Source organism: Mauremys reevesii, linkage group 4, assembly GCF_016161935.1.
Source record: "Mauremys reevesii isolate NIE-2019 linkage group 4, ASM1616193v1, whole genome shotgun sequence".
In the NCBI taxonomy this organism is placed as follows: Eukaryota; Metazoa; Chordata; order Testudines; family Geoemydidae; genus Mauremys; species Mauremys reevesii.
Window position 1 is genome coordinate 135104147 of NC_052626.1, and position 15878 is coordinate 135120024.

Sequence of the window (15878 nt, forward strand, 5' to 3'; positions counted from 1 at the left end):
TTTACAATTCAACTGTAACTGAAATGTGCATTAATATTTATGATGCCTTTCTTTGGAGGCAAAGAACATGGTACAATTCAAAAAAGGATGAGACACTTAGAACCTGGTCCAGCAAACACAAATGTGTTCTTAATTCTCTTGATTCAGGCTATAAGGCAACCACTGTCTGTGTGGGATTAGGAAGCATCATCCCGCTTCTGCTTCTTCTCACTTCCCCTGGGCATGTTACACAATTATCCATAATGTGGGTTGTAAGATTTCCTCTGTAGCCTTTGGTGCTGACTGCTGTCGTACAGGACAGATCTTGAACTCCCAGACCATTGGCTTTGATCTGCCATGGTATTTGCTATGTTAGGGAGTGCAAGTTACCATATCCCCTTTTTCCCAGTAAGGTAATATGAGGTAACGCTAATATTAGTCTTGTTCTCTTATAGGAAGACTGTGTAAACAACTAGAACTAGAAAATGGCAGGGTTGATTTAACCGATCTCCGGTTTGGTGCAACAGCAACCTTCTCGTGTGATGAAGGGTGAGTGGCAAGTTGCTTCTTTTGACTAACAGAACCTAGACTGGTGTAAAAGTGCTGGTGAAGTCTGGCAAAATGAGAGTAGAAAGCCTGCTTAACTTCAAGAACATAAGTGAGTGGTGTGCTGTAAATCTGTAGCTCTGGCCTGGGCCCTTGTTAAGAATTACACCTGCAATTTTTTCAAATGAGTTGAAGGAAGATAGATAGCCACCTGGCTACGGTTGTCATGCAGTGGGAGATGGGTACCTAACTCGCTCAGGTGCTTTTGAAGATCTCAGCCTAGAGGCCTCAGGAGATCATTCTGTAGGGGTTGGGTCATGTGATCTGTAAATTAACTAGTTTTCTGGGTATTTGAAGAGTTCTGTAGCAGAGGTGGTAGGGCCTTCTGTCACCTACTGGAGATAGGAGTGCAAAAATCTCTAATTTAGAAGAGGGATAATTTGTTCCCCTTTGCCGAGGATTAACAAGTATTCTCAAGCATTTGATAAGCCTAGCCCAGAAGTGAGGACTCTGTCCTGTTAACACTTTGAGGAGCTATATCCTCTGGTCTGTAGCTCTTTCTTGCCTTTAACTACACAGGGTTTGGTCTTCACGTACAGCGGCACAGCTGTAGTCTTGTATATAAAGCTGCTCCTCTACTGATGGGAGAGCCTCTCCTGTCAGCATAGTTAATCCATCTCGCCAAGAGGCAGTAGCTATGCGGGCGGGAGTTCTCCTGTCGACATAGCGCTGTCTATGTTGGAGGGGGTTAGGCCAGTATAACTGTCACTCAGGGATATGGATTTTTCACACCTCTGAGCAACGTAGTTGTACTGATATAGATGTGTAGTGTAGACCTGGCCTTAGTGTTTCTTGGTCCTATGGTGTTAGATGTGTCCCTTTTCCAATGGTTTGTCTGCACCTTCTGGCAGAAAAACCAAATTCCATCTTTCTGGACTGTTAACTAGTTCTTTGCTCACATGAGTAACAAACTTGAAGCTTTTTTCTTTCTTTAGGTACAGATTAATTGGAACGATTTCTGCCCAATGTGTGGTTGTGGGAAATGGAGTTAATTGGGATAAGAGGCTTCCACATTGCCAAGGTAAACTAATACAATGGTCTTAAGAACAGTTCACGTCTGGAGATGATGCAGCCTAGTTGGTGCTTCAGCGGAGTCAGTCTGTTCTTACTTTGACATTTAATCCAAATGACAGTTGAGTTGGTGGGAGGAATGAAATCATACTGTGGTTCACCATGGTGTTTGGATGACTCCTACAGAATCAATTTTTTCTTTAAAGAGTCCCTTTTAGATTGTTCACCTGGCACTGTTTAATACGCACAATCCAACAGTCCTCATGGCTCCTCTTTGCTGTTGTATCTGTGAAATCCTGCAGTTCACTAAGTAAAAGGCATGATAATGACTTCAAGAAGTTTTGATCCTTCCCAAATCTGACTGTCCACTTAAAATCTGACGCTCTTTTGGAGTGAATCGCAATTAATTTGCCTCTACCTTAATTTGATCTCTTGGATGCTTTCTGGGCTTGGTCTGTCAATCATGCAGCTGATATCCAGTTTCTAGAATCAGCTGCTGCTACAAGCAATGTCCTAGCTTAGTTTTTTGCTGGTGGAACAACACTACCTCCAGAGATGGCGGGGAAAAGGTTCTGGTTCCCTGAGGCTGATGTTGGGGAGGGCCACTCTCTGGTAAGTTCATCTTCCAGAGCTGGTGTTTTATGGAGCATCCTTGAGCAATGGACGTACTGGCATGGGTCAAGCCTAATGGTAGAAAAACCTTCAGAATCTGCTTCAAATGTTAAAATGCAATGTTAAGTCCCCTTCCAAATGGCTAAATAGCTTTCTGGGGGGATCTAAGACAACTTTCTTAGTGAAACTCTCTTCCGTTCACCTTCAATGTAACCTTTAATTTTCATGTTGACATTCTTTGCTTCAGCAATACCTTGTCTTCCACCTCCTGATATTGCCAATGGATCCCATACTGGTCAGAGTGAACAAGAGTTTTCCTTTGGCTCAGCAGTAACTTACAAATGTGACCAGGGCTTCTCTCTTATTGGAGAGGCCTCCATTCATTGTACAACAAAAGATAACGTCAATGGAGAGTGGAGTGGGCCTGCCCCTGAATGCAAAGGTTAGTAGCGTCTGTTTTTATCCCCTTCTTATTCTACCAACTCCTCCCAGGAAAAACTATATTTTGATTGCTAAGTAAACCCATAAACCTGAGAAGATTCAGTTAGTGCTTAGTCCCCCTAAATACGTATCGTGAAATCTAGTTATTGTTGGAAAACTGAAGAATGACGGACACTTCATAAATCATTCCTGGAAACCATTTTTGCCTCTAATACCTCCTGTATTTTTTGCCTCCCTTCAGCATTCCAAGATTGCAGTTAATTCTCATGTCACAAACAGTTGATTTTAGATGAGATAAACTCTTAAACTACTGTTTTACTTTTATGCCAGTACCCTACTACTCAGTGCTAAAGGGGAGGGAGAGAGAGGGGCTTACAAGAAGGATTGTTTGGGAATCCTATTTTTCAGAACTCTCTGGGAGGGCTCCTTGGCAGTGAAGGCTCAGGCTTCTGTGAGTTCATATCCCAGCCATAAAGTTCTTAGAAGGGGAAAAGAAAGGTCATTTGACAATCCTCCTTTGGGCGAGGGCAGTGTTTACGCATGTAACCCTTCTGCCAGGCCGAAACAATAGCAGCAAGGGCCGGGTTCAATACATATGGGTCCCTTCCCTACAATGTAATGCAAAACCAGCTCGAGCCCCCACCCAGTGACCTGGGAAAACCTTACACACACCCCTGGGCGCCTCAAGGAGGCAATACTTCCTCTCGCAAGCACAGAGTCTTGGTGTAGCAGAAAGATTTAATTACATGAGGTAAACAACAAGCATTAAATTGGGAAAATACCTCAGCTAGAGTTCATAGATTAAACCGTGAGCAAAGACCCACCCAAGGAAATTGGGCCGTGTCCTTCTCTCTGGTCTCTTGAGTCCAGCAACCCCCCAAATCACCCACAGTCCCAAAAGTCCCACAATCCAAAAGTCTCTGTCCCGGGTCAGGCAGCCCCAGAGTTCGAGAGTCTACCTGCAGAGGTCCCCCTCCCCAGCCTCGGTAGCAAGGGGCACCTTACGTGGTTTGGGGCCAACTGCCCTGCCTCTTCACGGGGTTCTGCTTCCACTAGTCGTCCCCGCAACTGCTCAGCTCCGCTCGCTCCGTGGGCTGCTCCACCCGTCCCACAGCTGCTCTGCTCTACCAGCTGCTCTGGTCCACTAGCTGTCCTGTGAGCCGCTCCAGCCGTCCTCGGAAACTGCTCGCTCCACTCTGCCAGCTGCTCTGCTCCACAGTATAGCTTCAGGCTCCCCCACTGGTTAGCACAGTACTCAGTGCTCTTAGCTCAGCGATTCCAGTGATTTCAACTCTTAGTGATTTCAACTCACAGTAGGGTAGCCCAGTGCTAGTGCACTACTGGTCCAAAGTGAGTTCATCTCAGTAACCTGTATCTAGATTCTTAAGGGAATCAAAAATTAACTCTGACATTCCACAGTGGAGAGAGGCATAGGCAAAACTGGGGCCTCTGGCTCACACAAGGAGCCTGCACCACCAAGTACAGATACCTGTCCCCAGCCTCTCTCAATTCACTGGGTTTTGGAACCCATGTCCCTTGTCTAGCAAGTACTATTTAATGTAGGTTGAGTCATTTCTGTCATAAAGCAGTCTCATAGTTCCTCATTCACATAATTAAGGTAACAGCACTTTTTTTTCCTTCCTGCCCCAATAACAAAGAAATTGGGGATTCCACAGTGTGAAAATAACCATCCCATGCTGCTGTGCGTTATGCTAAGTGGAGTGGGTTTACCAATGCAAATGCACATTCCTAAAATTCCTTTGCCCACTCCTCATAATGTACCACCAGATGTCAGGGTAGATCTCATCCTGACTCTGCTTACACGCACACTATTGCATTTAGGTAACAGTGCATTTATGTACTTGGTATTCAAGCAGCAGCAACAACTTGGTTTTATTCTTGCTGAGTTACCCAGCCTAACAGCTGGGATGGAGGCTTTTTCAGAGGCATTAGGCAAGTTGGTCACCTCGCTACTTTAGTATTAAACTCTCCCAAAAGTGGGGAAGTTCAGTTCCAGAATGTCATTGTATGTAGATCTCTTGACCCAAATTCCTGATGGCTTCCTACAATGATGTAGTTTACTGGAGGGGGGTGGGGGACGGGCCTGATAATCTACATACAGCCAGGGCCAGCTCTAGGCACCAGCAAAGCAAGCAGGTGGTTGGGGCGGCACATTTGCAGGGGCGGCAGGGATCCAGCATGGGAGCTGAGAACCAACAGGGGGCCCTGGGAGCTGTAGTTCCTTGGTTGGCTCCCTGCCTATAGAGCCTGTCCTGGAGAAGGGAAAGAACTACATTTCCCAGCATTCCCTTGGCAGCAATCAGCAGGAATGAGAGGGGGAGGGCGTGAGTTAACTGAGTCCTCATGCTGCAGCTTGCTGTGAATGGAGAGCTCACTGCTAGAACGAGGTGGCACTGTGAACGCAACGGGGAACAAGTATGCCCAAGGAGTAGAAGGCTTTGGCACTGATATCCCCTTCAGAAGTCATCCACAGACTGGATTAGGGGTACTGGTGTGATCTCACCTTGCAGCCCCCAAAGAATTGGATGGACTAAATGGACAGTGCATCTCTCTATCTGAAGTCTAGCAAGGGAGGTACATGAATCCCACTAGAATTTAAAATGAAAAGTAAGGGAGGGGAAGCTCTACTAGAGGACCTGGGCAGCTTTAGATACAGTGCCAGGCACATAGGAGGATTTCCACTTCTGAGACATGGAAGCAGAAATTGACTTTTCCTTTCCAGATATAGCTAATATTCAGAAAGGGAATCTAGCATCTCCCTTCCAGATTTGAACACCCTCAAAATTCAGGAGTGCTCAAGCTCAATTTGGGCAGCTGTTACTTCATTTCTCCCAAATCAAATACACTGATCCACAGTAACATGCTATAGAAAAAGTAGGATAAAATTGAGCAACAAATGCTTCCCAGTGGTTATTAGGCCTGGAATTGCTATTTTCAGCAGCTATTGCCACTTTTTTATTTAAGTTGTTTAAAAGGAAGACAGTGATATTGCATTGGCAAATTCCCCATAGAAATGAAGAGAGAAACAAAAGAATAATAAAGACACCTCAACTTTTCCTCATTTATGTAGGACAGTCTTATAATATGGATCCAGATAGCCTCCAATCACACAAGCTGAAAATTGTTCCACTTTTTTGCAGTTCTGTAACCATATGGGAACCAATCTTGTCTGTGTTCTGTGCACACATTTACCAGAAAGGCACTTATTACCAGAAAGAACACATTATCAGAAATTCATGCTAAAATGCCACATACCAAACAGAAGAGACATGCTGCATTCAGGGAGCCACAGAGAAAGCTACAAATAGCACTAATTAGTATATTGGGAAAACATCTCTATCTTTGATGTGGACAAGGATTTTTGCACATAAAAATATATGGCCTATTATATACATCAAGTATTTTCCTTATCAGGCATGCCAGACTACTTGAGTCTAAGACTGCACAAGAAATTCACATCAGTATTAAGATATAGCCTATGTTTGTCAAACAGAATAGAATACAGACATGCAAAGCCCTGATACTTGGCTACAGCAGGTACCATAATTTAGTTTAAAACAAAGTTATACACGTTTGGATCTTTCCCTTTAAGAAGATGTTACCCATAGAGTTGGGTGCTGTGCTGTATGCGGGGATGGCTCTAGGTTTTTTGCCGCCCCAAACAAAAACATTTTTGGCTGCTGCCCAGCCCACCCCTGGGCTTCCCCCCCCCCCCGCACCCTCCTGTGGCCCTCCTGGTCTTTCCCACCCCCACTCGCACCAATTCTACCCCCTCCCACAGTTCTTTGTGTATAATGTCGCGGAGGGGTGTGTTCTGATGAGGCTGTTATCCAGCTGTTATCCAGGATTTGTTTAATGAAGCCAAAATCTTCTAGCTGAAAGGATGTTGGCAGTGGAGAAAAGTTTGAAAACAGAAAGTCTTGTCAATCTAAAGAAGGTATTGCCTCACATTTTGTTAAGACACAGTACTAATTACACTCTCTAATGGTTGAATTTTTTTTCCCCTTGTGGGGAGGAATTGTAAACAAATGTTTACTTAATCTTTACAGTTCACCTCTAACTGAAATGTGCATTAATATTCATGATGCCATTCTCTTTTCCTTCAGCGATTACTTGTTCTCCTCCTCCTAATATTGCCAATGGGACGCACAATGGCAGCAACGTGGAAATCTTTGTCTGTAACTCATCGGTAACTTACAAATGTGTCCATAATTTCTCACTTATTGGAGAGGCCTCCATTCACTGTACAACTAAAGATAACATCAGTGGAGTCTGGAATGGGTCTGTCCCTGAATGCAAAGGTGACTGGTTTTATCTTCTTCTTGTTCTACTTCCACCAGAAAAAAACAATATTTTGATTAGTATCAGAGGGGTAGCCGTGTTAGTCTGGATCTGTAAAAGCAGCAGAGAGTCCTGTGGCACCTTATAGATTAACAGACATTTTGAAGCATGAGCTTTCGTGGGTGAATACCCACTTCATCGGATGCATGTAGTGGAAATTTCCAGGGCAGGTCTATATATGCAAGCAAGAAGCAGGCTAGAGATAAGGAGGTTAGTTCAATCAGGGAGGATGAGGCCCTGTTCTAGCAGTTGAGGTGTGAAAACCAAGGGAGGAGAAACTGGTTTTGTAGTTGGCAAGCCATTCACAGTCTTTGTTTAATCCTGAGCTGATGGTGTCCAGTTTGCAGATGAACTGAAGCTCAGCAGTTTCTCTTTGAAGTCTGGTCCTGAAGTTTTTTTGCTGCAGGATGGCCACCTTAAGATCTGCTATTGTGTGGCCAGTGAGATTGAAGTGTTCTCCTACAGGTTTTTATATATTGCCATTCCTAATATCTGATTTGTGTCCATTTATCCTTTTCCGTAGAGATTGTCCAGTTTGGCTGATGTACATAGCAGAGGGGCATTGCTGGCATATGATGGCGTATATTACATTGGTGGACGTGCAGGTGAATGAACCGGTGATGGTGTGGCTGATCTGGTTAGGTCCTGTGATGGTGTCGCTGGTGTAGATATGTGGGCAGAGTTGGCATCGAGGTTTGTTGCATGGATTGGTTCCTGAGTTAGAGTTACTATGGTGCGGTGTGCAGTTACTGGTGAGGATATGCTTCAGGTTGGCAGGTTGTCTGTGGGCAAGGACTGGCCTGCCACCCAAGGCCTGTGAAAGTGTGGGATCATTGTCCAGGATGGGTTGTAGATCCCTGATGATGCGTTGGAGGGGTTTTAGCTGGGAACTGTATGTGATGGCCAGTGGAGTCCTGTTGGTTTCTTTCTTGCGTTTGTCTTGCAGTAGGAGGCTTCTGGGTACACATCTGGCTCTGTTGATCCGTTTCCTTATTTCCTCGAGGGTATTGTAGTTTTGAGAATGCTGGGTGGAGATTTTGTAGGTGTTGGTCTCTGTCTGAGGGGTTAGAGCAGATGCGGTTGTACCTCAGTTCTTGGCTGTAGACAATGGATCGTGTGGTGTGCCCAGGACGGAAGCTGGAGGTATGAAGGTAGGCATAGCTGTCGGTAGGTTTTCAGTATAGGGTGGTGTTAATGTTGCCATCACGTCCACCAATGTAATGTACGCCGTCATATGCCAGCAATGCCTCTCTGCTATGTATATCGGCCAAATTGGACAGTCTGTATGGAAAGGATAAATGGACACAAATCAGCTATTAGGAATAGCAATATACAAAAACCTGTAGGAGAACCTCCTTGGCCACACAATAGCAGATCTTAAGGTGGCCATCCTGCAGCAAAAACTTCAGGACCAACCTCCTTATCTCTAGCCTGCTTCTTGCTTACATATATATACCTGCCCCTGGAAATTTCCACTACATGCATCCGACGAAGTGGGTATTCACCCACGAAAGCTTATGCTCTAAAATGTCTGTTAATCTATAAGGTGCCACAGGACTCTTTGCTGCTTTTACAATATTTTGATTGCTGGGCAAACCCATGAACATGAGGAAATTGAGTTAGCCATTAATCATCTAAAGATATAACTTATGGGAAACCTGGTTGCTGTTGGAAACATAATCCTTAAAAAGTGGCTGTCGCTGCATGTACACACAAGGAGGAAAAATTAAGATCTCATGGGTAACCTTAATTCTGTGGTTTCCTAACTGCTGAATGCTTTGCAATTTTAATAACTTGTGTCTGCTGTGGGTTTTATGTAACTTCTGGGCTTTTTTAAAAGAAAAAAGAAAAGTCTATGTGGAACTAATGTCTCGTCCTCCACCTCCACGTGTCATTGAGGTTTGACTCTTGGGCCTAAGGTACTGCAGGATAGACCTCTGTCAAGTTGTAGAACTAATTATAACAGGTGACAGCAGGAATAAATTGTTATCTAGACCAACCACAAGAGGAGGATACCCAACACACTAAGACAATGGATTATATATGTACGCATAACGTCATCGTACACACCGCGTAGCCAAGTATTTAGATTTGGCAAATTCTTTCAGTTAGGCTAAGTGGATGAGACTTGGGTCTGCCATATTAGAGATCCGGGTTCTCTTCTAGCTTGTGTAGCTTTCATTCAGGGAAGATGGGTTGCTCCATGATAACTTGGGTTTTGAAGGGCACAGGATTGTTAACCCCAGTCAGTAGAAATAACGAGAGTTGAACTCATCATCTCCTGGTTCCCAACACGGTTCTCGTTCTCCTAGGCCAAAGGATATTTTGATGTGAGGGATGGAGATGCATAGTTCTGAGTTGCACATGGCAACACCTTGCAACGAATGCTCAATGAGAACAACAGGTTCAGGGGTTTTAGAAGTCCCTCTCGGAAGTTTCGATGAGTAAAACTGAAGGGAAATGACAGATTTTGGTAGTTCGTAACTGATGGTGACAACAAGAGGCACCACACTGCGCCTTTCACATCCCTGCTCAAACCACGGAACTATCAGAGCTCTTAAAGGGAAATGGTAGGCAGCTCAATGTAGGGGTTGCTATGGGCATCCCCATGAATATAAGAAAGGGATCCCAGCAGTAGTCTGCAGCATAGCCCAACTAATAGTACCTGGGCTCTCGCTGTGACAATGTGTAAGTGGGAGAAATATGTCTTCCCTCTAAAGATGCAAATTCCTAAACATTAGTTTGGCAAGCTCCTGACTCTGAGTGGGCAGCTGGTGATGGGGAACTGATGTAATGTTCACAGCTGCTTTTTCCTCTTCTTTTTGACTTAGTCATAATTACCCAGGTCAAACCGCAACTGTGCCTCCCGAAGGAGCAGTAGGAGCTGGTACTTCCTCATGTAAATTGGAAGAACTTGGATTTGATAAATGTATAGAATTTTGGGTTCAAAATCTGGCCCACTTGGAGTGCTGGTGGGAGCATGAGAGTTGCTTAGGCTGGAGCTTGTTGTTCAGTGGGGACTCAGCTACGCTGTGCTGCTAATCCAACCACTCTCTGCACCTCCACCATTCTTTTGCAGCGTGGTTCCTCTCGCTCAGCTAATTCCTGTTTAGATAACTTGACCTAGCACAGCAGTGAAGACGCCTTTAGTTTAAGGGTATGGCTACACTTTGCAGCGCTGGGAGTTACAGTTGTCTTCGTACAGCTGTGTAGGGAAAGGGCTGGTGTGTGGCCTCACTCACAGCTACCAGCGCTGCAGTGTGGCCACATTTGCAGCATTTGCAGCGGTGTTGGGAGTGGTGCATTATGGGCAGCTATCCCAGCGTTCAAGTGGCAGCAACATGCTTTTCAAAAGAGGGGGATGGGGTGGAGTGTGACAGGGAGCGGGGGAGAGAGAGAGAGTGGATTTTTGGAGCCGACACTGTGTATCAGCTCTCTGCCTTGCAAAATCTGAAAATTTCCCCGACCCCCTCATTTACTCTCAACTGCAAAAAGCCTGCAGACTAGATAAGAAGGACTCCCTTTCTTCCCCCCGCCCCGTTTCTCTCCTCAAGCAAACACTCATCCCCCTGCCTGCCTCATTCACAGCAAGGTAGTGGGTTATCTGAATTGATTGTTCACAGTCAGTTACAGATTGATCACGGCAAACAGGAGCTGTGTTTGTTTTTTAGATAAGCAGCTCCCGGAGCTCCGAGTTCACAACAAAACAAAGAGAGGCATCATAGCAAAACAAAAAGAGTAATTTAGTTAAATTACCACCAGGTGTGGACAGTTACTAAGTTTCAGCGCTGGAAAGCCTCCACCAGCGCTGCAACTCTCAAGTGTAGCCATACCCTAAACCCCTGGCTGTGGGAAGCTTGTCTGTTCTCATAGGCTACTGGAAAACCTGAGGAACCCCCACAACGGGGCTCACCTGGCCTGTGGCAGGTCCCTGTAGCATCTAAGGCATGTCAGGATCCTTTTCAACAATGGCAGCTGTGTGAAATTATTTAAAATAAATCTCTCTCCTATTAAATGAGAATGTGTTCTTATGTTTTTCTGATAGATCAGTGTGGGGCCCCACGAAGGCTCCGTCGTGATACTAATGGCAAAGAAGTGCCAGACGGGTGCAGTGGTGCCTCTGTTAAAAGCCATGGTAAGTCAGACACACTCAGAGTGGTCAACCATTGGAGAGTTTTGTGGTCGTAAGTATTTTATTTTCTCTGGAACAAATTTGCTGGGGCCACTCTTCGCCGATGGAAATGTCAGACGTTCCCTCACTGAATAGGTCTACTCAAAATTAGCTTCAATAACTAGTTTCAAGTTCCTTGGTGGATCAGTGACAATATACAATTAACCTGCTTATTCAAGAATCTTGTTGCAAAGCAATGTGGGAGCATCCATCAGTGAGACGACTTGTACTTCATTCAGGAATGTGCAGTTCAGATCCACAGGAACAGGAAGTAATTGTATGTTTGAGTTCTGACTCAGAAATAGGTGGGGATGCCTCCATCCTCGGGATGCTCATACAGTTTTGCTGCATCACCAGGCAAATATGAAATAAAGCTGTTTCAGGAATGATTTACCTGCATAGTATCACTTATATTACAATATTGCATAAAGGTCCCAGCCAATGGGAGCTGCGGTGGTGTGGGGGTGCCTGCAGAAAAGAGCCGTGCGGAGCCGCTTACACACCTCCGCCTAGGAGCCGGACCTGCCGCTGGCCGCTTCCGGGGCGCAGCACGGTCTGTGGTGCCAGGACAGGCAGGAAGCCTGCCTTAGCACCCCCGCTGCACTGCTGACAGGGAGCTGCCCGTAGTAAGCCTGTGCCCGAACCCCACGCCCCAATTTCCTGTCCCAGCCCTGAGTCCCCACCCCAACCCCGAGCCCATTCCTGCACCCCAAACTCCTCATCCCCAGCCCAGAGCCTGCTCCCCCAGCCCAGAGCCCTGACCCGCTTCTGCACTCCAACCCCATGGGCCAGGCCAGAGCCCCCTCCCTCACCCTGAACCCCTCATTCCTGGCCCCACCCTGCAGCACTCATCCCCACACACCAGCCTGCTGCCCCAGCCCTGAGCCTCTCCCACACTCCTCATTCCCAGCTCCATTACATCACAGACATCAACAATTTTCTTCAACTAGGTCACCAGAAAAAGTTTGAAAACCACTGCCCTGAAGAACTCAAAATCCAGATTAACAACAAGATGCAACAAATGGGTGAAGGTGGCAGGAAGGGAGGGCAGCATCTTTTCATGTAGATTAGCTGTGCGTGCAGTGTGGCTTGCCTTGTTTCTGGCTTATATAAAATAGCAGGGCTCTATAGGCACTGCGACAGAAATAGGGTTTTTTTAGAGGTTAAGGTAGCGGCTATGGATTTTTTCAGGGAGCCTGTCTGACAGGTAAGGAAGAAAGCCTGGAGGTTCTCTAGGAGAAGTGGATCAAGAGGCGATGAAGGTTGGGTATGTTGGTAGAGCTCAGCTGGTCACTGACATCATGAGATGAGACGTCTGGTAGGTGAGGCAGGGCTGTGATGAGATGTGCTTTGAAAGAGGATACTTTTTTTTTTGCTTATTTTTGATGTGGTAAAGAAGGGAGTCCCAGTCGAGGGATGAATAGAATAGGGGTTGAGATAAACCTGAAAAAAATCCACGTCCATAGAGAAGAATATATAAGGGCTTGGATGAGAGCTTTAGCAATCTGGACTGAGAAAAGCTGCAACCTGGAAAACTTAAGAAGGGAAAATGACAAGCTTTGGATATAGCCCGGATATGAGGGTCCATAGAAAGGACTGAGTCAAAAATAATGCCCAGGTTACAGGCATGAGCAGCTGAGAGGAGGAGGATTTTGTTCAATCAGAGGCGATTTGCGAGGGAACACAAGCTCCGTTTTTGCCATGTGCAGTTTAAGCTACTGGCAGGGAATCCAAACGGGTGTTGTGTAAGTTGTCAATATAACAATCGCATCCAAAGCTGCGAGAGCAGATAGGATCCCAAAGACAGGGTGCACAAGGGAAGGAGGGTGGGCCGAGGAGAGAATCCTGGCAGATTCTTGCTGTTGGGGCAGGGGGTGGGGGGAGTTGGAAGTTAATAATAAATGGAGATGTACCTATCTCATAGTGCTGGAAGGGACACTGAAAGGTCATCAAGCCAGCCCCCTGCCTTCACTAGCAGGACCAATTTTGCCCTAGATCCCTAAGTGGCCCCCTCAAGGATTGAACTCATAATCCTGGGTTTAGCAGACCAATGCTCAACCCACTGAGCTATCCCCCCCAGGTTCCACAGTTAGGTTGCTGTTGGAAATGTAATCCTTAAAAAAATGGCTGTCACTTCACCTACACACAAAGGAGGAAAAATTAAGATCTCATGGGTGAATAGGTTCAGATCTAAGGACAAATAGGTTCAGGAATTCCAGGAGCCATTGAAAGGCCATGTCAGAGCACTCTTTGCCCTCGTCACTATTGTAATCTTTCATACAGTTTCCCTAAAAATCTTAGTCTGAGCATTGATTTACACGAGTCTGATTTCTAAATGCAAAACTCATTGACATCAGTGACTGCGGTTCTGTTCAATCTGTGGCAAGGAGTTACCCATGTAATGTCTAGCCAGCAGCTATAGAGGATACTAAATGGCCTTACTCTAGTAAGGACAGCAAAAGTCTGTCTCTTGAAACAATCTATTTGGATCATTTGAAATACTGATTACAAGGCTTTTTGTACATATGTCTGCAGTGCAATTCAAATTCTGTAGCTGGCTCGGGCTAAGGGACTGTTTAATTGTGGTGTAGAGGTTTGGGCTCAGGCTCGAGCCGGGGTTATAGGATCTTGCGAGGTGGGAGGTTTGCAGGCCCGAGCCCAAATATCTGCATCACCATTAAACAGCCTCTTAGCCCTAGAAAGCAGGCATGGGCCAGCTGCAGGTATATAATTGCAATGTAGACGGACCCTAACACTGACCTATGACAACCTGTAGGGTGGGTATTCTGATACCCCATCTAGACAGCCCACGTGTAATGATTCTGTGCTCACTCAGTATTTAGACAAACCCATGGCGGCCAGTGCAGGCTTGGAAAATGGGACCCTAGAAGCATGTCTAAGAGAAGAGTTAACATCCCTTGGTTTACATTGTAGAAAGCCTTTAAACTGAGATTGATTCATCCATTTTTGCAACTGTTTTCCTGCCTCCATTACAAGATACATATGTATGCAATCCCTTGCAAAGCTGCTTTTCTTCTTTGTGAGATTCTCGAGGGGTCAGATCATGGTTTCCAGTAGCTAATGATCATTTATTTTATAATGTGGTGTTTTATGAGACTCCATTGATTTTTCACTCATATTTGGTATAATCTAGGGTACTAGTGTGGCTGCAGGTGCATGGATTGTGGATGAGTTCCTGTAGGTTATTGACACGAATATGGTTTCATATTTTAGCTCACATTTTTGTTCTCTTTAGAGCCTGGCTTTGATACACGCATTGGCATTCCTGGCATCGGCAGCAACATCGCCACTGTCGCCGGTATCACCGTCGCCGCCATCGCCATTGCCATCGCCATCGTCACTGGTAAGTAACTTAATACTGAAAAAATAATTTGATGCACTTAAGCTATGACTGTGTTTTGAGGTCCACAGTCCAGGCTATTTTACTATTGAAGTTCCTCTATCTCATCTCCACTGCCCCCCTTTCCCCCCCCCCCCCCACCACTTAACTCCTCAAGGTCCTTGGATTTAGGATACTTGAATTTCTCTGCCACTGACTAACTTTTTGCCCTTGGGTTCCATATAAAATCTATGCCCATGATTGAGATTGCACTGCTGTTCCCTGCAGAGATGCCTATATTAATACTCTAAGTTATTTTCTCTGTCTATAGACTTGTAATTTATTCACAATATTTTCCTGAGCTAAGAAACCTGCTGTGATTCGGTCTTAAATTTGTGTGCACAATATTGGGGAACAGAAAGGGAGTGACATTTCACTTCTGTAATTCTGTCTTGGGTGAGAATACTTGCTCCATACTTAGGACTGCGTATTTGTCAGAAGATCCAAGCAAGCCCTTCCTAGGTTGGATTTGACAGTCTAGCGTTGTGGGAATAAGAAAGTTGTTACTTGTATAAATGAAGTTCCCATCATTCAGTTAGTCTGCAGTGCAAAGGGCTCCACTTACCAGAGCCTGGGTGTTTAGTCGTCATGCTAGCAAATTGTGAACCCACGTGCAACCCTTTCCCAGAGAATTCCCACAAAGGCTGTAGTAGCTTCAACTTTGTGAACAGTTTTGTCACTTTATAGGCCCCATTCATCAAAGCACTTAAGCGTATGTATAAATCCCACTGAAGTCAATCAGAATTAAGGTGCTTTAAGTTTGTGTTTAAGTGACTTGTTAAATTGGAGCCATAGAGCAGCTTTGTCAAGCAGCAGGTAGGGTCCGTATGTGCTTAGAGCACAGCCCAGGGGCGGCTCTACAAATCACGCTGCCCCAAGCAGCGCGGAGCGCTGCGCCGCCCTTCCCCGGTCCCGCGGCGGGTCCCCTCTTCCCGCAGCTCCGGTTGAGCTCCTGCCGGCATGCCTGCGGCAGGTCCACGAGCCCGGGACCAGCGGACCTGCCGCAGTCATGCCTGCGGAGCTCAACCGGGCCGCGGGAAGACGGGACCCGCCGCAGTCATGCCTGCGGCAGGTCCGCTCGTCCCGGGCTCCGGTGGACCTGCTGCAGGCATGACGGCGGGAGCTCAACCGGAGCCAAATGCCGCCCCCCCGGGAAACGGCCGCCCCAGCGCCTGCTTGGTGCGCTGGGGTCTAGAGCCGCCCCAGGCACAGCCATGCTAGAGATGGCTGTTACAAGCAGGTTTCTAGCAGTTTTCCTGATGCATGTGGACTAAGAATATGCAAACCCAAAGTACT

At 46.1% G+C, this 15878-nt stretch overlaps 1 protein-coding gene across 2 annotated transcripts in view; it reads left to right on the forward strand.

Annotated features, from left to right (window-relative positions):
- LOC120403911 (complement receptor type 1-like) overlaps positions 1-15878 on the forward strand; it is a 626098-nt gene that overhangs the window by 293546 nt on the left and 316674 nt on the right. For both annotated transcript variants that reach the window (XM_039535862.1, XM_039535863.1), the window contains 3 exons: positions 435-528; positions 1521-1606; positions 2456-2650. In XM_039535862.1, coding sequence (XP_039391796.1) covers positions 435-528; positions 1521-1606; positions 2456-2650 — 375 coding nt within the window. The remainder of the gene's footprint in view (positions 1-434; positions 529-1520; positions 1607-2455; positions 2651-15878) is intronic.